Below are 18141 nucleotides of genomic sequence, written 5' to 3' on the forward strand. Positions count from 1 at the left end.
ACGAAATGAGTGTTATCGCAGCGGAGCATTATCCGTGCTCGACAAGGGCATGGTTCGTCAGAGAGCCATGTGACGACTCAGTTGAGGTGGAGAAGCCCCCTCATGATCAAATGAGCGAATGGTTTTTTCCAAAATTTGATTGCTGGGAGACTTGGCGTTGGATCTTGGCGGCGAGAGACCAAACTAGCCGAGCAGAGATGGGGAGATGCTCACATTCTGACCAAAGATAACACGATGGCTGGCACACTTTTATCAGGTATCACCGAGTCAAGTGAGGGGAACTGACCCCGCTCACAGATGAATTGCTAATCGCTGAGCTCGGTAGAGCGGACAAGATCCGCCAAGCTTATCCTAACCTCCTCATTTCTCCAGAATGCTCTAGAACCCACACCTCCCATGACTCGTACCATTTCCAGGAGGAGAATCCTTGCGTTTTTCGCAGAGAAGACCGACGATTTCGGACAAGTACCCGGGGAAGGCCATCATCGGCTCACAGATGGGTAGGACAGCGAAACAGCATGAACTCGTCTCGTCGAGGCACGAGACTCATGATGCCTGCTCGCTCCATCCACTCAAGAGCCCTTCCCATGTTACATCTCTCCCCCTTCTCGGTCAGAAACCGGCATATTGGCCCACCGCCTACATCCCCACCTTGCAAAGGAGGTTTGTCCTACAAAGGAAGTTGGTCCTTTTAATCCCTGAGCTCGACGCACATCTCCAGCTTTCCCCAACATCTTAATAAACCTGGGGCCCCGTGTTTCCCCTCCTCCCCAGGTTACATACTCGGTAGTGTTTCTGTACACACATGTCCACCATGGCAGACAACAAAGAGACGGTCTCGTCGACGCCTGATCCTGCGGTTGGCCTTGGGTCTGATCCAAGCAAGACGCATGCTTCGGTTATTGACCATGCGCGTTCTGCTGCTCAGAAGGAACAGAAGATGACCCTCATGCAGGGCATCAAGCTGTATCCCAAGGCTGTTTTTTGGAGTTTGTTCATTTCTACTTGCATTGTTATGGAAGGCTACGATGTTAGTCTCGTAAACAACTTCTGTAAGTAGATGTCGGCTGGTTAATGTTCTGCTGCTCACAATTATAGATGCCTTCCCTCAGTTCAACAGAAAGTACGGCCATCTCACCAAGAATGGCGATTACCAAGTCTCGGCCGCGTGGCAGGCTGGTCTGAGCAACGTATGTGTCTTGAACTGCTGCCAATGCCTTAACTAACATGCTCAGGGTGCCAACTGTGGTTCCATCATTGGTCTGCTCATCAACGGTTGGGCGTCTGAAAGGTTCGGCTACCGCTTCACCATCATGGCGTGTCTCGTCTGGCTGTCAGGATTCATCACTCTGTTCTTCATGGCGCAGAACGTGCAAACCCTGTTGGCTGCCGAAATCCTCTGTGGTATCCCATGGGGCATTTTCCAAACCATCTGCATCACATATGCCTCTGAAGTTTGTCCTGTTGCCCTTCGAGGATATCTCACGACATATGTCAACTTTTGCTGGGGACTCGGTCAAGAGATCGGTATCGGAGTCATTCATTCCATGATTGACCGAGATGATCAGTGGGCTTACAGAATCCCCTATGGCCTCCAATGGATGTGGCCTCTGCCTCTCTTTATCGGCCTTTGGTTTGCTCCCGAGTCTCCTTGGTGGCTTGTACGCAGAGGCCGTGTTCAAGACGCCAAAAAGTCCTTGTTGAGACTCACAAGTCTTGACCGGGAGACAGATTTCGATGCAGATGAAACCGTTGCCATGATGGTCCACACGACCGCTCTAGAGGAAAAGGTCACGGCAGGCTCATCCTATCTCGACTGCTTCAAGGGCGTTGACCTTCGCCGTACAGAGATTGTCTGTATGTGCTGGGCTATGCAAAACCTTAGCGGTAACTCATTCTCCAACTATTCAACATACTTCCTGGAGCAGGCTGGTTTGTCGACGAGACATGCCTACTCCTTTGCCCTTGGTCAATATGCCATCAACATGGTTGGTGTTTTCGGTGCCTGGGCGTTGATGACTGCTGGAGTCGGTCGCAGAACCCTGTACCTGTATGGACTCTGTGGCTTGTTTTCCATGCTCCTCATTCTTGGCTTCCTGGGTGTTGTGCCCGAGTCCAACAGAGATAAGGCGTCATTGGCTACCGGAAGCATCATGATTGTTTGGGCTCTTTGCTACCAGCTGTCTGTTGGTACTGTCTGTTATTCTTTGGTCGGCGAGCTGTCATCGCGACGACTTCAGATCAAGACCGTCGCGCTCGGCCGAATCCTTTAGTAAGTTGTCTGTCCGTTTCTGAGAAATTGTGCTGACCGGTTCAGCAACATCGTCAGCATCATCAACGCCGTCCTGGTTCCCTACATGCTCAATCCCACTGCTTGGGACTGGGGTAACTTTGCTGGTTTCTTCTGGGTAAGTTTACGTCCTGTGTTGCATTTCTTTACTAACAGATTAGGCCGGTATTTGCTTCCTCTGCATTGTCTACACCTTCTTCCGACTGCCTGAGCCCAATGGCCGGTCATTCGCCGAGCTGGATGTGCTGTTTGAGAAGCGTATCAGCGCCAGAAAGTTTGCCTCGACTGAGGTTGATGTGTTCCATGAGGTAGTGGAGGAGAAGGTCATGGATCAGTATGAAAAGGCTGAGGAGAGAATTGAGAGGGCGGATGAGAAAGCTTGAGTCATGCAAATTGATCAGTTGGTGTAGATCGTTACATGGGCAGTCTTCTGGCTCAGTTATCTCATCAAGGGTCGGGCTTCAAATATATCAAAAAAGCACAATATCGTTACATGAGCAATGGTTAATGATCAATTGAGGAATTGCAAGTGGTAGCTCTTATTACACAACTAGTGGACTCTCAACAGCGATACCGTCTTTAAATGCGATTTCGAGACCTTCGGGAGTCCTTCCTGTTCCCTTCCATGTCTTGAATAGTCCCTTATCTGATTGACCAAACACTGGGTCATACTTCGGCTTCGGAACCGACCAAGACTTTTCAAACTCTCCTCCACTCTGAACAAAGTCCCAGTCGCCACCATTGTACGCTCCCATCATGGTGTAGCCAGACAGTTTAATCTCCGACAAGGCTTTTCTAGGGTCGTCGGCTTCGATGCCGTGGGCACCGCCAGGACTCAACAGCTTGAAGCCATCGTCGGGTTTGACATTGTATGTCTTGTGAGCCATGCCGGCAGGTATAACGAATACATCGCCAGCTTCTGCTTGCAACTCAATGCCACCCTCTTCCCACGCAGATCCGTATGTATTCTCCTTCATATCCTCCGAGGTATCGGCAACTCCGAATCGAATTGTGGCAGTACCGGAGAGAACTGCCATACACTCGTGTGCCTGAGAGTGAAAGTGCGACAGTTGAGTTGCTCCGTAGCGGAATATCCACGAGACCTTCCATTCGTTCTTGGTAAACAAGTCCCAGACCTCTGTCGGGTCGCAGTGGGAAGTATCAGGTCGCTTGGTCAGAACATTCTTGTATTGGAGGAGAGGTCGTGGTGAGTTTGGGACCAGGTCTGTCGGGAAGAGATTGTACTTGTGGACTTCGGCCATGATATTCGTTGGATGCAGAAAGATGAAATGCGAGTGATGATTAGGCGAGGTGTTGGCTTCATATAAAAGATCGGTAACAGATCCGACTCGGCATCACTATCCGTACCCCGCACGTCATGACGGTTCCGATAGTATATCAATGAAGCCAATCAGTGAGCGCCAATGAATTGAGGAAACAAATCCCGACTTAGATAGGGATACTGAGCCGAGATGAGGCTCAAGTTGACCCGAAGGTTGAACGAAAGCATGTTGGATAGAACGGAATTCAAGACTCTCAGATGTTCGCCGCGTGGATAAGAGTGGGCGTTAGAGTACGCATCTGAGATTACAGTGACATGCTTCAACGAGGTCCCCTGTCGGAAGCAAGGGGTAAGAGGAACGGTCTGCCCAGAGAGAAACAAAGGTGACGAGAAATTACTGACCGATAGCAAAATCCAAATTTTTATCGCTGCGAAGTAACAATTGACTCGCTTTTGTAAACTTGGTGACGCTTCCAAAAGAAGCCATCAGCCACGTTAACAAAAGACACAGGGATTGACACATGCCGACCTGAAACGGTGAAACCCCAATTGGAAAACGCCATAACCTATAATAACTTACTATGGCTGCTGGCAAAAGGTTGACGGCTTACGCACTAATGAACGAGGCGGCGAGTCTGGGTGTTGCTGTATCTAATTCTTCCCCAGCATCCTTGCCATGGCTGCGCCTGTCTTTGGACAACTAATATCTGATTATTGCCAAACTACCTAGTATATATCTACAAAACGTCAAGCCTCGCAAGTATATTTCAATCAAATATTCCGCAATTCTTCGCTTAATCCGCTAGGTTACTCTCTATGGTGATAAGATAAGTGACGTTCATCAACAATAATCCCTCAACTTGGCATCTAATCACTTGTCTACAGACATGGGCTGCTTTCTACTCGTACCATTGCGTCAACTGACAGGGGCGAGTCAAATCCGATTCGCGCTAGAGGTTCTTGCTGTTGCTATCTACAAGGGTACAAGAAACACACAGAAACGACAGTGCCGGGTTACATACATCATTCTGCAACCCCATCCTGTACGAACAAAGAACCTTGACATAGGTTTAAAACAAAGGTGCAAGATCGCTGTGTCTTCAAAGATAACGTGCCACGGGATTGGCAGTGAGGGAGTTCAGCCGCAGCAACACACGTGTGCCTTGTGTTCTTTCGAGACAGTTGTGATATGTCGTCCCTAACGTCCAAAACTCGACAAATACTGCCAAACGCCATGACTGCTAAGTCTGCATTCAGATACCCCGACGACAAAAACACTGGCCTGTTGTCCACCAACCTCTTGAACGATATGCATCCACTTACCTACCTCGGAACATGCCGCACTCTCGGGGAAGATTAGTGCGATATCACTAATTTTCGTATCAACATTATACCGACTACTTTTCATCTATTCTCTCTGGTATGTGATGCTCGTATAGCTTGGTGGCGGTAGCATTGGTCTTAGTGCCAAAACACCATGCGGTGAAAGTCGATACGAGCCTTCAGTCAAGACTTTAGATGCAGCTACTTCATGTAAGGGATAGCGATCAAGACGGGCCCCTTGGAAAGTCTAGACTGCGCTAGCTGTTACTCTACCGACCCAATTGCCTCAATGAGACCTCTCCACGATGCCGTGCGCTTGTTCTCAATTGGAACCGGTTTATCACCAAGCAGTGACACGTTGATTCGATCCGTGTATCCAAAATCAAAGAAACATGATCTCAATCCCGGTGGTTGGAGCCCAACAACATCTCAATCACCTCTTCCGGTCAAGTCCTGCAAAAGTTAGACATCCGGACCTCGTATTAGTGGAGCCTCGTCGCCGATCAAAGAGGTTGGCAGGACGGCGGGTCCGGAGTGATCGGGACCTCGGCAGCGTGGCTAACCCAGCAACGGTTAAGGTTGAAGAATCCTGATTAGGGCCATGGGTCGGTGCCCAAGTTGAGGCTATTTCAGCATGATCCTGACGTCAAATGGGCCGTCCCGTTGAGGGTCTTTTTACTTTCTCACGACCAACATCTTCTAGCTCCCAACTACGAAGGCAGCCAAGACTTTTGCCCTCGGTAAATTCAGCTGAAGGGTTCCCCACAGTCCAGGCCATGAGATCATCAGACCCATCAACCTGTCAAACATGCAGCCCTGTTCGCGTGGTTGATGGCTGGTAAACTAATCACTCGATGGAGACTTGACACTATCTCCGATACGAGGGTAGGCTTCAAACTACGGTACTGCTCCGCTTCTTGTGGCAAGTAAAGGTATATATAACGCATCTGATTCCTTCAGTTACAATCCATCTCATCATCAACTCACACACTCAACACTCTCAACTCTACTCATCAACATGATCAACAACATCGTTGTCGCTTTGGCTTTGGCCTCTGCTGCCTCTGCTGCTCCCCTTGCTCGCCGTAATGAGTGCCAGGATGCTTACAAGGCCTGCATCGCTGCTGGAACCCCCGAGATTGCTTGCAGCTGCACCCTTACCGCTTGCGTAGGCGAGGACAACGCTCGCAACCGCGAGTACTGCGCCAGTGCCACTGCATCTCTGGCTCAGCCTTCCAAGACTGAGATCCCAGGTGGCTGTAACCCTGCCCACCCTGGCTCTTGCCCTTCCTCCTACTTCACCTACACTCAGACTGCTCCAGTTGAGACCTTCACCTCTATCCCTGGTATCCCTGGTGGTTGCAACCCTGCTCACCCCGGATCCTGCCCCTCCTCTTACTTTACCTACTCCAAGGTTACAGTGACTGTCGAGGAGACTTCCACAGTCAAGGAAACTTTTACTCCTATCCCTGGCATTCCCGGAGGCTGCAACCCTGCCCACCCCGGATCTTGCCCTTCCTCCTACTTTACCTACCCTGTCGCCTCTTCAACTGCGGCTCCTCCGGCCCCTCCCGCTCCCACTGGTGGCTCTGGCGATGTCACTTACCCCAGCCCCAAGCCTGTCGACGGCAAGTCTTGGTCCATCAAGGACCTGACCCGATACTGTGGCGAGGACAACTCCGGATGCGACTACAACTTCGCCATTGAGGCTGACGGCAAGACTGAACGATGCACCGTCATCCGCATGCCCGGTGCTGATGCTGCCACTGAGAGCTGGTCTGACCAGCCTTGCACCGACGGCTCCGACTACAAGGTCTCTTGGGGCTATGTCACTGAGCCCGCTCCTGCTTTTGCTGTCATCACTGTTGTCAAGGGCAAGGAGCTGGCCTGGTTTGGTGTCTCTGATGTCAACGGCCAGAAGGTTACCCCTTCCAACCCCTTTGGCTCGGGACAGTACGGCAACCTTGGCCCTGAGCCCGTTTACACTTATTAGACGACGATTACTGGATGACTATACGATGGGACAGGACAGGAACGGATTGGATCGGATATTAGACGGGTAATAGATACCAGCCACTCATTAATGACATGCATGTAAATAGATGTAGATAACGGTCGCTGTACGTTGTACATGACAACTAATGAACCAATTGAACGTTTAAGATACTTCTGTGTGCCAGGATTGTGGATTAATTACATCAAGTGACTTGCAGAATAAGTTGTCAGGCACATTCAAGCAATATTTACAACTCTCATCTTCCATTCAGAATTCTAGAAGGTCACCTCGACGTTGCACTAGTCCTGAGCCAATCAAGCCTTGCCCTTGAGGCTGAAAGAGTACCGAGCCTGCAGAACATATGGATCACCACCAGGCTCAAACAGCTGCTTTCGGTCTCTCATCCACTCTGGATGGTTGATACCATCGATCCAGTCCTGCACTTCCATCACGACACAGCCATACTTGGGAATCGTACGAGGAAAGTCAGACGAGCCATGAAGTCCCTGGGTCTTCTTGAGAGGAATGGCACCGTTTTGTTGAGTACAGCTGTAGAATTGAAAGGCGTCTTGGTCGGTGTAAATATCGAGCTGAATTCCAGACCAAGATGAAGAGAGGGTTGCCACGGGGCCCTCAGTTCGCCAATCATACTTGCCAAGTTGTTCTCGGCTAACGATGTAGCAGGTATCTATGCAATGTTAACGGTTGTCCTAAGACTGAACAAGATCACATACCATATCCAGTGCAGTTGAAGCCGCAGTTGCCCTTCAACTCAGAGTTGTTCTCTTGATCACCAATCTGCTTGGGCTCACTCCAAAAGTCGTTGGCAGATCCCTTTTTGTTTGGAATAATGTCACCATTGGGGATGAGGATGTTGTCAACAGCCACACGCTGGCCACTGTAGGGCATGTGTAGAGTGTGGTTGGATACCGTGCTTGTCTCGTTGTTGGAGAAGCCGTCCAGGTTCCAATAAGTGTGGCTGGTGAGCATGATTGGTGTCTTTTTGGTTGTTGCCAGGGCCACAATCTTAATATCCCAGTCGCGTCCAGTAAGCGTGTAGGTGACGTATGAAACCACCTCTCCTGGGAAACCCTCCTTTCCGTCTGGGTCTACGATGGAAAAGGTGATGCTGGACTTGGTGTGGGAGACGACAGTGAAGTTGCGATAGTCCCATCCATCAGGTCCTCCATGGAGGGTGTCTGCACCCTCAGGAGCCTCGGGTGTCGGGTTATCGTTTGGCTTGACCTTGTACTTCTTTCCGTCGATCTCAAACGTGCTGTTCCGAATTCGGTTGGCATATCTGCCTGGCACACCACCAAAGTGAGGATGGGCTTCATCAATGCTGTAGTGGGTTGCATTGTCGAACCCGGCAACGACATCTCTGGAGATTCCGTATTGATCATTGACCAGGAGGTTAGTGATGGAGGCACCGTATGGGATGAAGGCGGCCTCGATCCCGTCACCAGAGATCCAGTATTTGCCATCCTTGTCAGGACCCTTTTCTCCCTTGTCCGCGAGGACCCCTGGGAGGGCGGCAGCAAGAAAGAAGACCTGGTTGAACCGCATGGTCACGAGAGTCGATGCTTGAGACTGAACGAGTTGCACAGTTGAAGTGTGAACATTTCTTGGACTTTATACTGTTGTAGTCGGGCGCCCTGTCCTAGTACTACGGAAGAACTGGTTCAACTTCCGCCAACCACATGGCGGTCCACATTGTAGAATTCTGGTCCATGCAGATTGGACCGCTTGAATCATGATAATCGGTGAGTGGTGCGCCTGTCGCACGTTGACTTTCGGTCACGATGCCGAGAGTTGCAGCGATGAACTTGCAAGGGACCTCAGACCCATCTAGCAAACGTTCCCCAGGTTTCGCGGTGGAGATCATTGGTGCGCTTGGTTAGGATGATATCAGTAACAGGTCTGGGGATGTTGAGGTTGCTCCGCGAGCAGGGATATTGGGATCGTCGTGCGGGGTACCCCAACTTGATGTAATGTCGCCGAGAGATTGACCGAACTTGATGGCTATGAACCATTGACAAACAAATTCAACTTAGGGAAGGGAATTATAGTCATGGGAGGCCCAGCCATGTAAGCAAAGCCCGACTGTTACGGCAGCTCAGAAGAGCCTGGCCATCGCCCTTACACAGTTTAGGTATAGTAGTAGGAGGAGACTAGGCAAAGACGGCACAAGGGGAATGAGAAATAAGAGACGAATAATTATGTGTATTGACCATATGCGTTATTATGCATGCATTAAATAAGAATAAATCTGACATGGCTATTTCCTGGGCTTACAAGCGAGAGCGGGCCAACACAGACACAGGCCGGAAACAACCCAATCACCTGCCTCCGAAATCGGCGACGTCTGTCGCTGAGCTACCCTACGCATCTAGCATTTTGTTATCAAGAATCCACTTGAACGCGAAGTTTAGGCTCGACATCGTAAATTGACTTATCTTAGAAAGAGCGGGATGAGCTTGAAGCTTTCAAATAGGAGTTGAGACATGTATTGGGCTCCCTTGACAGTAAACCGTTGAAACTGTTAGATCTGAAGAGCAGATGGGTTTTAAGCCCCACCCCCCAGAAACCGCGTACCTTTTTCCCCACCAACACGTTAATCTTCAATTATCTTCAGACCGTGATTTCTCGCGCAATAATGAAGCTATCACGATAATTTTTATATTTTTAGAATCCTCATGGCGAAATACACTGAAATCGATGTTCAGAACGCTCTCCAGGAAGTCAGCGAAGGCGTGGCCGTGCGGACTACTGCCGGGCGACATGGCATACCAGAGTTAACCCTCCGTGGCCGCATTTCTGGCTCTCAAAGTCGCACCATAAGTCATGAACACTTCCAGAAGCTCTCAGCGGAGCAGGAAAAGCACCTCACTGCTTGGATCATAGCCCAAGACGACCTAGGCTTCGCTCCGAGTCACGCCCAAGTCATTAACTTCACGGGCCGCATCGCCAGACTTAACGGCAATGAAGAACCTATTGGGATTCACTAGATAGAGGGTTTCCTGCGCCGTAATAAAGGTATAAGGACTCTATGAGGTCAGAGGCTTAACTCAGCTTAATTTAATAGAGCAATAATTAAGAATATTTAGGGTTTCTTTCCTTATCTCGCCGTACCGGTTATTAAGGAGATAAAGCCAGAAAACCGCTATAATATAGATAAGATAGGAATTATAGAGGGTCTTAGTTATAATAACCTTATACTAAGAAGGGTAGAGAAGAATTATATAATTATTTAGAACCCTGGCTTAACGGATTAAATTATAATTATTAAGTATATCTCGGCTATAAGGAAAGCCCTAATACCCCTAGTTATCTATAAAGAAAAGATAATTTAATAGTCTTAGTTTCTAGAAGACCCTTATTTCCTTAACTTCTTAAAGGATTAAGACTTTACCTATAGCGAAAAGGGCTAGACTAATAACTATATCGCGACTTTATAGCTTAAGAAGATCTTTATCCCCTAGATAAAGCTAGCAAAGGAAGGAAATAAGAGACTACTTATTATTAATAGCTATAGTAGTTATATTACTAATAAGTTTATATTTAAGTGCTATTAAAATAATATATATATCTTATACCTTATCTTATATTCTTCTTATATTCTTTAGCCCCTTAACCTTGCTATCTTTAATTCCTTAAAGTAATAATATTATTATCTTATATCCTCGCTTTTCTCGCTCTAAGTATATACCCCTATTAGTAAATACACCTTCTTATGATATTATTATAAGGCAAAAAAAGAAAGAATAATATCTAATAATATCCTTATAGGTTAGAAGGCTTTTAGACTTTAGCCGGTATTAATCGCGAAGCCCCTAATAAACCTTATAATAATATTATTACTAAAGACTTTAAAAATACCGCAAAAGAGGGCTTATTTACTATCCCCTTATCTTTTTAAGACCCCTATATTATTATAAGAGCTTTAGGCTTTACTTAAATATATCCCTTTAGCGTTAAAGATAGATAATATAATAAGGCTTTTTTTTAGGTGTAAAATACCTTACTTCTAAGAAGGTTTTTTATAAATAAAATTCTAGAAAAATACGCTTATAATATATAAGCCTAGGATTTTATTACCCTATACTTTGGCTTATGCGCTTTCTTATAAAGTGCTTACCTAAGCAATAGCTGCTTAAGTAAGCAAGATATAAGGGAGTATTAATACTGCCCTTTCTAGGCTTATTTCCCTTTTAGGAAGGTCACGTAACTTCGGACTTAAACCTTTATCATAAGCCCGATAACGCCGTTAAAGCCGTAACCTTCCAAAGGATATTTCCTATCCGGTTTTAAATATCCTAGTTTAAAACCCTATAGGTTTTAGTTTCTATTATGCCATAACTCGGCTTCTAGTTATCCGTTACTAGCAAAACCAACATAGCCTCAAAGCCCGGAATCAGAGCTATCCGACGGTATAACTTTTATCCGAGTCGGGCTAATAGATTCCGAGCAGTTTGCTATATAAGCTAAAGGCCTTCTCTTAGAAATAGCTCCTGAGATTTTTAACTATGACAAGCAATAAAAACACCAATCGGAAGCTGGTCTTCTCTATTATAACCCTATCTTACTTTTGACCCACTTTTATTACTCTATGATTCCTTACCTAGCTAATCAGCTTTTTATAAAGACTGATTCCACTGCCTATTCACCTCCTATCTTTATTACCTACCCTATAGTCTTTGAAGACTATATTATCTCTATTCTTCAGTCTTTTACATTAGGAAACTTACTAAGGATATAAACCGCAAAAATATCATATTAGCGAGTTAGGAATAAGAATTAATACTCTTTAGGCATAAAAGAGAAGAAATAAAGCCTAAGAAAAGAAAAAAGATTCCCTTTAATCCTAATAAACGCTTCATAAAGGTTCCTAATATTAATAAGGCCTATAAGGAGATACTAAAGCTTCTAAAGCCGAGGGAGACCTTAGAAAAAGTTAGGAAGTGGAAAAAGGTAGACCTATATCACGAGTGGCAATTAGAGATTATAGAGATACCAGAATTAATATTCTTATGATGTTATGGTGTGGTTTAAATTGATGTTATACATAAAGCTTCAAATGAGCGATATTCATAATGATGCGCGGTTTCTGGGGGTGCGCGGTTTCTGGGGGGTGGGGCTTAGTGATTATGATGAGGCTTGATTTCTTTCAGCCTGATTGTTCTGGCTCACGCCTCTTGAGATTTCTGTGGCGGTGTAAAGATGTGGCTAAACTAGGTGCGCCACAAATGACGTCAATAAATCCGGCCCCCAGAGCAGCCAATAAATGCGAGGAGACATTATTACCATCAATATTTTGGATCTTCTTTCCATACTTATTCTTTTACTATTTTCACATTTTTTTACGACTAACCTTAGCGAAGAATATGCCAAACTCTTTGCAGTGCTTTATTTTCCTGTAACCCGCGTGGTTCATTATCCCATCGCTCACTCACAAGCCAACTAACAGAAGCTTTACCCTTTCAGTGCGTGAATGCCGTGGCAACGTAGGTTCGATCGAAAACGGCTCAGCAGTTTCTCGTTTACCAACATGGGTGAATTAATCCAACGGCCGTCCACGTTGCAGGGAAAGAATGGTAATCAAGTCGCGTCGTTCAAAAAGCTTCATTCAGTACTAGCTACTCTCTTCCTCGGTAATTCAGTATCTGCATGGCCCGAATCCCCCCAATCCGTGGCATACATCGCGATGTCTTGAACTCCAGAGCCTTCAAGCCTTCTCTTCTTTGCCCACAGTGTGTTTCAAATGATCTCCCTCGGCGAACGTGGCCTGCTTGACATCGTGGGTACGAGCCAAAGCTTCCTTGCCATCAAAGACCTGACTGACTTCTTCCAAGCTCATACCACGGGTCTCCGGGAAAAGGAAGTAGATGATGACGAGCCAAAGAGCGAGTGCGCAGGCAAAAACGATATAATACCTCCATCCCAAGGCCTCCATACCGACAGGGTTGACAAATCCGTTGAACAGAGAGCTGGAGAACTGGGCTAGGTTAAAGATGGTTAGACCCTTGGCTCGCAAGGTGTAAGGGAGGACTTCGACCAGGTAGGCAATCGGAAGGGGATTCATGGCAAAGTTGTAGAAGGCATAAAAGACAAAGACCATGACGACAACTCCAATACCAAGACCCTTCTTCTCGTAGTTAAGTTGCTGGTTACGAGCCGAGAGGATAATCCAGATGACGAAAGAGAACATCATGCCAATTGTCGAAAGCAAAAAGAGGAATCGTCTACCGAGGCGGTCAACCAGGCATGCGGCAGTAGTCGCAACCACCATATTGTAGATTTGGAGACCCCCATTGATCAAGTTCTGAGTCTCTGGGTCCGTGATGCCAATGTTGTTGAGGATCAGAATGAGATAGGAAGAGATTAGACTATTGCCGCACCATTGAATGATGAAACCAAGCAGCACGGTAATGGCGAACCGGTGGATGTTTCCCTCTGAAAAGCAATTAGCGCCATTCGTGCGTAAATGGCATGATTACTCACTAGTTCGGAAGAATTGCAAAAACGAAGTCGACTTATTGGCACGTTCAAACTCAATGACAGCCGTGATTTCAGCCACTTCGAACCGAACCAGCTCATTTGGTTCGTCAGATCCGGCGTGGTACTTGCTCAAGATCCGAGAAGCCTCTTCGGTTCGGTCATTGGCAATCAACCATCGAGGACTCTCAGGCACAAAGTAGATGGTGAAAATCTGAATGACGGAGACGAGAGCCTGAAGCAAGGATGGGATGCGCCAACTCCAACTGTTGGGCATGGCAAACGTTCCGTAGGTCACCCAGGCAGCGACGATAGAACCAAGGTACTAGTTGACTTGTTAGTTCGATCCTGCATGAGGGGCTGCCAACATACCCAACTGGTGTTATACACTGCCGTAAAGATGGCACGATGAGTGGGATAACTCAACTCTGCAATTAGTGGAGCAGCAGAAACCGCCGCAAAGCTGCCTCCAACGCCGATAAAGAATCTTCCAGCTATAAACATGCCCAAGTTGGTGGCACCCCCCTGAAGAGCAGCACCGAACACGGTCAAGACCGAACCAAAGGCAACAGGGTGACGACGTCCAAAGATGTCAGCTGCAAAAGGTGCAAAAGGCAGGCAAGCAATGCCACCAATGACCTGCATGGTCACCATAAGACCGAGAATGCCTCCCTTGGGATGGTTAAAATCTGCGAAGTCAGTATAAAAACTGAACAGACAACACTCTAAACTCACCCTCCTGCCACACAGGCACTGTCTGCATCCCATTAAGGACCGAGCCGTCGTAACCTCCGACGTAACTTGTCAGAAAGGGGGCGATCAGGAAGGCATTCAGCTTCCGAAGATGGGGGGCGCGCCACCAAGGCTTGCCCAGGTCAGGACACAAGTCCTTGATCCTAAGATCGTCATGTGACATGGTAATTGTAATCAAATTCTTGTCAAAGTGAAGGAGGTTGTTAATAGTTGGATAAGGTAAGGATGAGTGATGAAGGCAGACGTCGACTTCGATCGAGGGAAGCGGTCGTATTTATCCTGATCCGCACCGTTCCCCGTGGGGAGATTCACGCTTCTCTTGTTAGTATCAGACGAAAGAAAGCTCAAAATATTGCCAGTAAGTGGGACGAGCCATGTTTGCCCGGACGCTAGTTGTCCTCGGGCTTGACAATCCGGGGTGGGTGTTGCCAGCACGTGAGCCCTCGACTACCAACCACCTGGTTCAGGACCTTCATTCTAGACGATTTTCTGGAGACGAATGACAGAATCGTTCGTTTCTGGGGCAGTCGGGTCTGCCGTGTGAGTTCCTCGGCTGGAAGCTGTGCTCCACGACAAGGATTGGTCTCGACCAGCTGCCTCTTATTCTCCGCGGAGAATTGAGTCTTGGCGCGTCAAAAAGCCTGAACTTTCCTATTTTGGGAATCTCCCCTCACAGCTGGAGAGTCATAGGAATAGCCGGGCACATCATCAGCCGAACAAGATTAGCCGTCCTCTTTCGCCATCTTGGACTCGAATATCTTCCCGACAATGAGCCTCAATTTTCCCTTTTGAGATTTTCTCTCATGTCTTTTGAATCAGATGATGACTTGGAGGAAGCTACACGCGTTAGAATCACATATAAAGGACAAGTACTGCACTAGCCGACCAGGGGATTCCGTCACGACACTTCTTCTCAGCCATGGAACGCGTCCATGCAAACCCAATCATTCCGGGGTTCGCCCCTGACCCGTCGGTCGTCTTTGTTGATGGGACCTATTTCCTCGTCAACTCGACTTTTCATATGTTCCCTGGCCTGCCCATCTATGCCTCCAAGGACTTAGTGACATGGACCCATATCGGTGAGTCTGATGTCTTGAATGAAGACCCAACTGACTCTTGTAGGAAACGCAATCAACCGCGCTGGTCAGCTGAGTCTACAGCAATCTTATACCAAGCTTTACGGCCCCGATGGCGCTGAAGAGCTCATGTCAGCCCAGGGCGGCCTTTACGCTCCCTCGATCCGATATCACAAGGGCACATTCTACATCGTCTGTACCAACGTCATCCACAAAAAAGAACTCCCATCCCTCGAAAACGAGTTTCAGAACTTTATCCTCACCACCGATGATATCTGGGCGAACAAATGGAGTGATCCCATCTTTTACGACTTCTTCGGAATCGATACGAGTCTCTTCTGGGACGACGACGACCGAGCATACCTGATCGGTTCTGCAGCTCCTGCTCCAGAGACCAAGATTCGACAGTTTGAGATTGATCTCAAGACAGGCAAGAAGCTATCGGAAGAGAAGCTCCTTTGGGAGGGCATCACCAAAGTCTTTCCTGAAGGGCCCCATATGTATAAGAAAGATGGATGGTACTATCTTCTGATAGCAGAGGGAGGATGCTTCGCTGATCACCATACCATCATGGCAAGGTCTAAGAGCATCTGGGGTCCTTTTGAGGTCAACCCAAATAACCCAGTCATGGGAAAGACTGACCCCAATGGATACATCCAGTACACTGGACATGGAGACCTTTTCCAGGACCCTTCAGGCCAGTGGTACTTTATCTGCTTGGGTGTCAGAAAGACAAAGGAGGGCCGCTTCATCATGGGTCGCGAAACCGTCATCACTACGGCCCAATGGCCTGAAGGAGAATTCCCTACTATTGACTTTGCCAAACTGGATGTGCCAATCAAAGGTGGCAAACAGCCTGCACCTGCTTGGCCTTTGAAGCCCAGTGGCTCGTCTCTGACTCCTGAAGTGGACCTCATTCACATCCGGAACCCCATTGAAGAGAATTACAAGTACGATGGCTCAAGGATCGCCCTGATCACAAGCAAGGCCCCATTGAGCCAAGCTGGCGAGCCGGTGTCCTTTGTCGGAAAGCGCCAGAGACTTTTGGATGGTGCTGCCTCGGTGATCCTCAACGTCCCGAATACGTCGGCACTTGAGAACACCCTGGAAGCTGGCCTCTGTTATTACAAGGATGAGCTACGCTTCACTCGCATCTTTCTAGATGTGCAGAATGGGGAAATTGTTTGGGAGATCAAGAACAAGGCTAGGTCGATTGATCGCCGCGCGGCCAGGAGCGTCAAGTCATTGTTCGCCGCCGCTTCCTCCAAGGTAGTATTCGGGATGTCTTACACTGAGAACCAATTATCGTTTTGGTACTCTGCCTATGGGACCAAGGAGGAGCTCGCCCAGATTGATAGTCTGGACATGACTGGACATGACTTTGTTGGGCCTGTAATCGGCGCTTTCGGCACTGCTGCGAAGGAATCGAGAGTGGAATTTGTTGACCTGGTTGTAGAATAGACTAGATGAAGAGAGATTGATTGGGTTTCTCGTAGAATGATAGAGTCATTTCTTGCATGAATCCCGCCACTGAATAAGATTGTAGATCATTGTTGGTGTTCCTCTCGGCAGAGGACTCAAGCGAGCGAGGTGCCGCTAAACAATCTGCACTTTCTGATAGCGCGCTAACAGTGGAGAAAATGCAGAGCGTCAGCCGCTATGAGGTTGAAGAGACACTGTAAGCGTAGCACTGGTTGGCTCTGTCGTAGTCTGGAAAGAGAGGGCATTGATTGGCTGTATCGTAGATCAATCTAGCCAACGTGCACTGTCTCATGGACATAACTATTGTCTGACTTGATAATACTTTTACTTATTTAAGTGCTCTTTTAACCCTCTTCTTTCTTCTCCAAGTGTTCCATCTCCACTCGGCCGATTTCTCCTCGTCTCAACATTCTCCTCATCAATCTCCTCATCAATCTGATCAACAATGCGAACCACGACGATAGCCATGGCTTCAGCTGTTGCTGGAGCGACAACATGCACAACTCCCCCAAAAGCTCTGGTTTACCGTGGGCCGGCCTCGTGTGAAGGCTGCCCTGAGGCTGTCGCTGAGCTACTGGAATCTTCCCCATTAAAGTTCCAAGTCTCATTTGCTGGCCCTACAGAGGACATTGACATTAACGAGCATACCTTGAAAGGCGTCCAGGTTTATGCCCATCCTGGCGGGGGTGATGGTTAGTCTCCTCTCAAATTGTTTGTTCTCAGCTAATACAAGAATACACAGATCTTGAAGAGTCATGGCCAAGCCTGAAAAAGTACAAGAAACCTCTCCGAGACTTTGTATCATCTGGAGGATACTATCTCGGTTTCTGTTTCGGTGCTTACCTGGCTGGTGATTCGCCCGGATTTGGTCTCTTGCCTAGGGGCTCTAACACCGATGCTGAGACCTCTCAGGATAATGCGCAGGTGACTTCCAGCAAGGATACGGTCATTGAGGTTGACTGGACTTTCGTCTCTGGCAAGACGGAAAAGAAGAGGTGGATGTACTTTCAAGAAGGTGCAGTCATTACTGGATTAGACGAGAGCAAGTTACGTGCCGACGGCTCAGGAAGAGTTTTGGCGAGGTATTCGCAAAACGGCGATGTAGCGGCATCTGTGACTCGCTATGGCAAGGGTTGGGTTGCCCTTGTAGGCCCTCATCCTGAAGCCAACGACGAGTGGTGTGAGTATTGTCCATTCTTGAGATTCTCCGAAATCTCTGTTACTTGTACTAACCGCATGATAAGACTCGGCGGAAAACTTTACGAACCCAGATGGGATCAACTTTGACATCGGCTACGACTTCATTGCTGCCGCTCTCAATGGAGGAAAGATCGAGCCGTAATGAGCTCTGGACGGATCACGAGAACGGGATGTATTTATCTTTCTGGAAGGAACTGGGCCTTCGATTACACATTAGATCAATAAAAGCCGTGCTATTAGAAGT

General features: G+C 47.8%; 7 protein-coding genes across 7 annotated transcripts; 4 read left to right on the forward strand and 3 right to left on the reverse strand.

Moving 5' to 3' along the window:
* Positions 1-814: 814 nt before the first annotated feature.
* Positions 815-2673, forward strand: LRP88_12359 (uncharacterized protein; the record flags this gene model as incomplete). The annotated part of the gene is made up of 4 exons (XM_083248753.1): positions 815-1030; positions 1236-2272; positions 2330-2408; positions 2503-2673. 4 exons carry the CDS (start codon positions 815-817, stop codon positions 2671-2673), a joined length of 1503 nt encoding a protein of 500 aa, XP_083096183.1.
* Positions 2674-2832: 159 nt separating this feature from the next.
* On the reverse strand, positions 2833-3552 carry LRP88_12360 (cupin domain-containing protein; the record flags this gene model as incomplete). The annotated part of the gene is made up of 1 exon (XM_083248754.1): positions 2833-3552. The coding sequence occupies one exon, from the start codon at positions 3550-3552 to the stop codon at positions 2833-2835; it is 720 nt and encodes a 239-aa protein (XP_083096184.1).
* A 2361-nt stretch (positions 3553-5913) lies between these two features.
* Positions 5914-6888, forward strand: LRP88_12361 (uncharacterized protein; the record flags this gene model as incomplete). The annotated part of the gene is made up of 1 exon (XM_083248755.1): positions 5914-6888. One exon carries the CDS (start codon positions 5914-5916, stop codon positions 6886-6888), a length of 975 nt encoding a protein of 324 aa, XP_083096185.1.
* Positions 6889-7205: 317 nt separating this feature from the next.
* LRP88_12362 (galactose mutarotase-like domain-containing protein) lies at positions 7206-8457 on the reverse strand (the record flags this gene model as incomplete). Its single annotated transcript, XM_083248756.1, has 2 exons — positions 7206-7560; positions 7622-8457. 2 exons carry the CDS (start codon positions 8455-8457, stop codon positions 7206-7208), a joined length of 1191 nt encoding a protein of 396 aa, XP_083096186.1.
* Positions 8458-12616: 4159 nt separating this feature from the next.
* On the reverse strand, positions 12617-14302 carry LRP88_12363 (uncharacterized protein; the record flags this gene model as incomplete). Its single annotated transcript, XM_083248757.1, has 4 exons — positions 12617-13344; positions 13393-13711; positions 13759-14054; positions 14122-14302. 4 exons carry the CDS (start codon positions 14300-14302, stop codon positions 12617-12619), a joined length of 1524 nt encoding a protein of 507 aa, XP_083096187.1.
* Positions 14303-15236: 934 nt separating this feature from the next.
* Positions 15237-16676, forward strand: LRP88_12364 (putative xylosidase/arabinosidase; the record flags this gene model as incomplete). Its single annotated transcript, XM_083248758.1, has 1 exon — positions 15237-16676. One exon carries the CDS (start codon positions 15237-15239, stop codon positions 16674-16676), a length of 1440 nt encoding a protein of 479 aa, XP_083096188.1.
* A 487-nt stretch (positions 16677-17163) lies between these two features.
* On the forward strand, positions 17164-18039 carry LRP88_12365 (uncharacterized protein; the record flags this gene model as incomplete). The annotated part of the gene is made up of 3 exons (XM_083248759.1): positions 17164-17389; positions 17440-17877; positions 17942-18039. 3 exons carry the CDS (start codon positions 17164-17166, stop codon positions 18037-18039), a joined length of 762 nt encoding a protein of 253 aa, XP_083096189.1.
* Positions 18040-18141: the final 102 nt, after the last annotated feature.

This window comes from Fusarium phalaenopsidis (assembly GCF_050370095.1).
Source record: "Fusarium phalaenopsidis strain FUZ10S chromosome Unknown contig_32316, whole genome shotgun sequence".
In the NCBI taxonomy this organism is placed as follows: Eukaryota; Fungi; Ascomycota; class Sordariomycetes; order Hypocreales; family Nectriaceae; genus Fusarium; species Fusarium phalaenopsidis.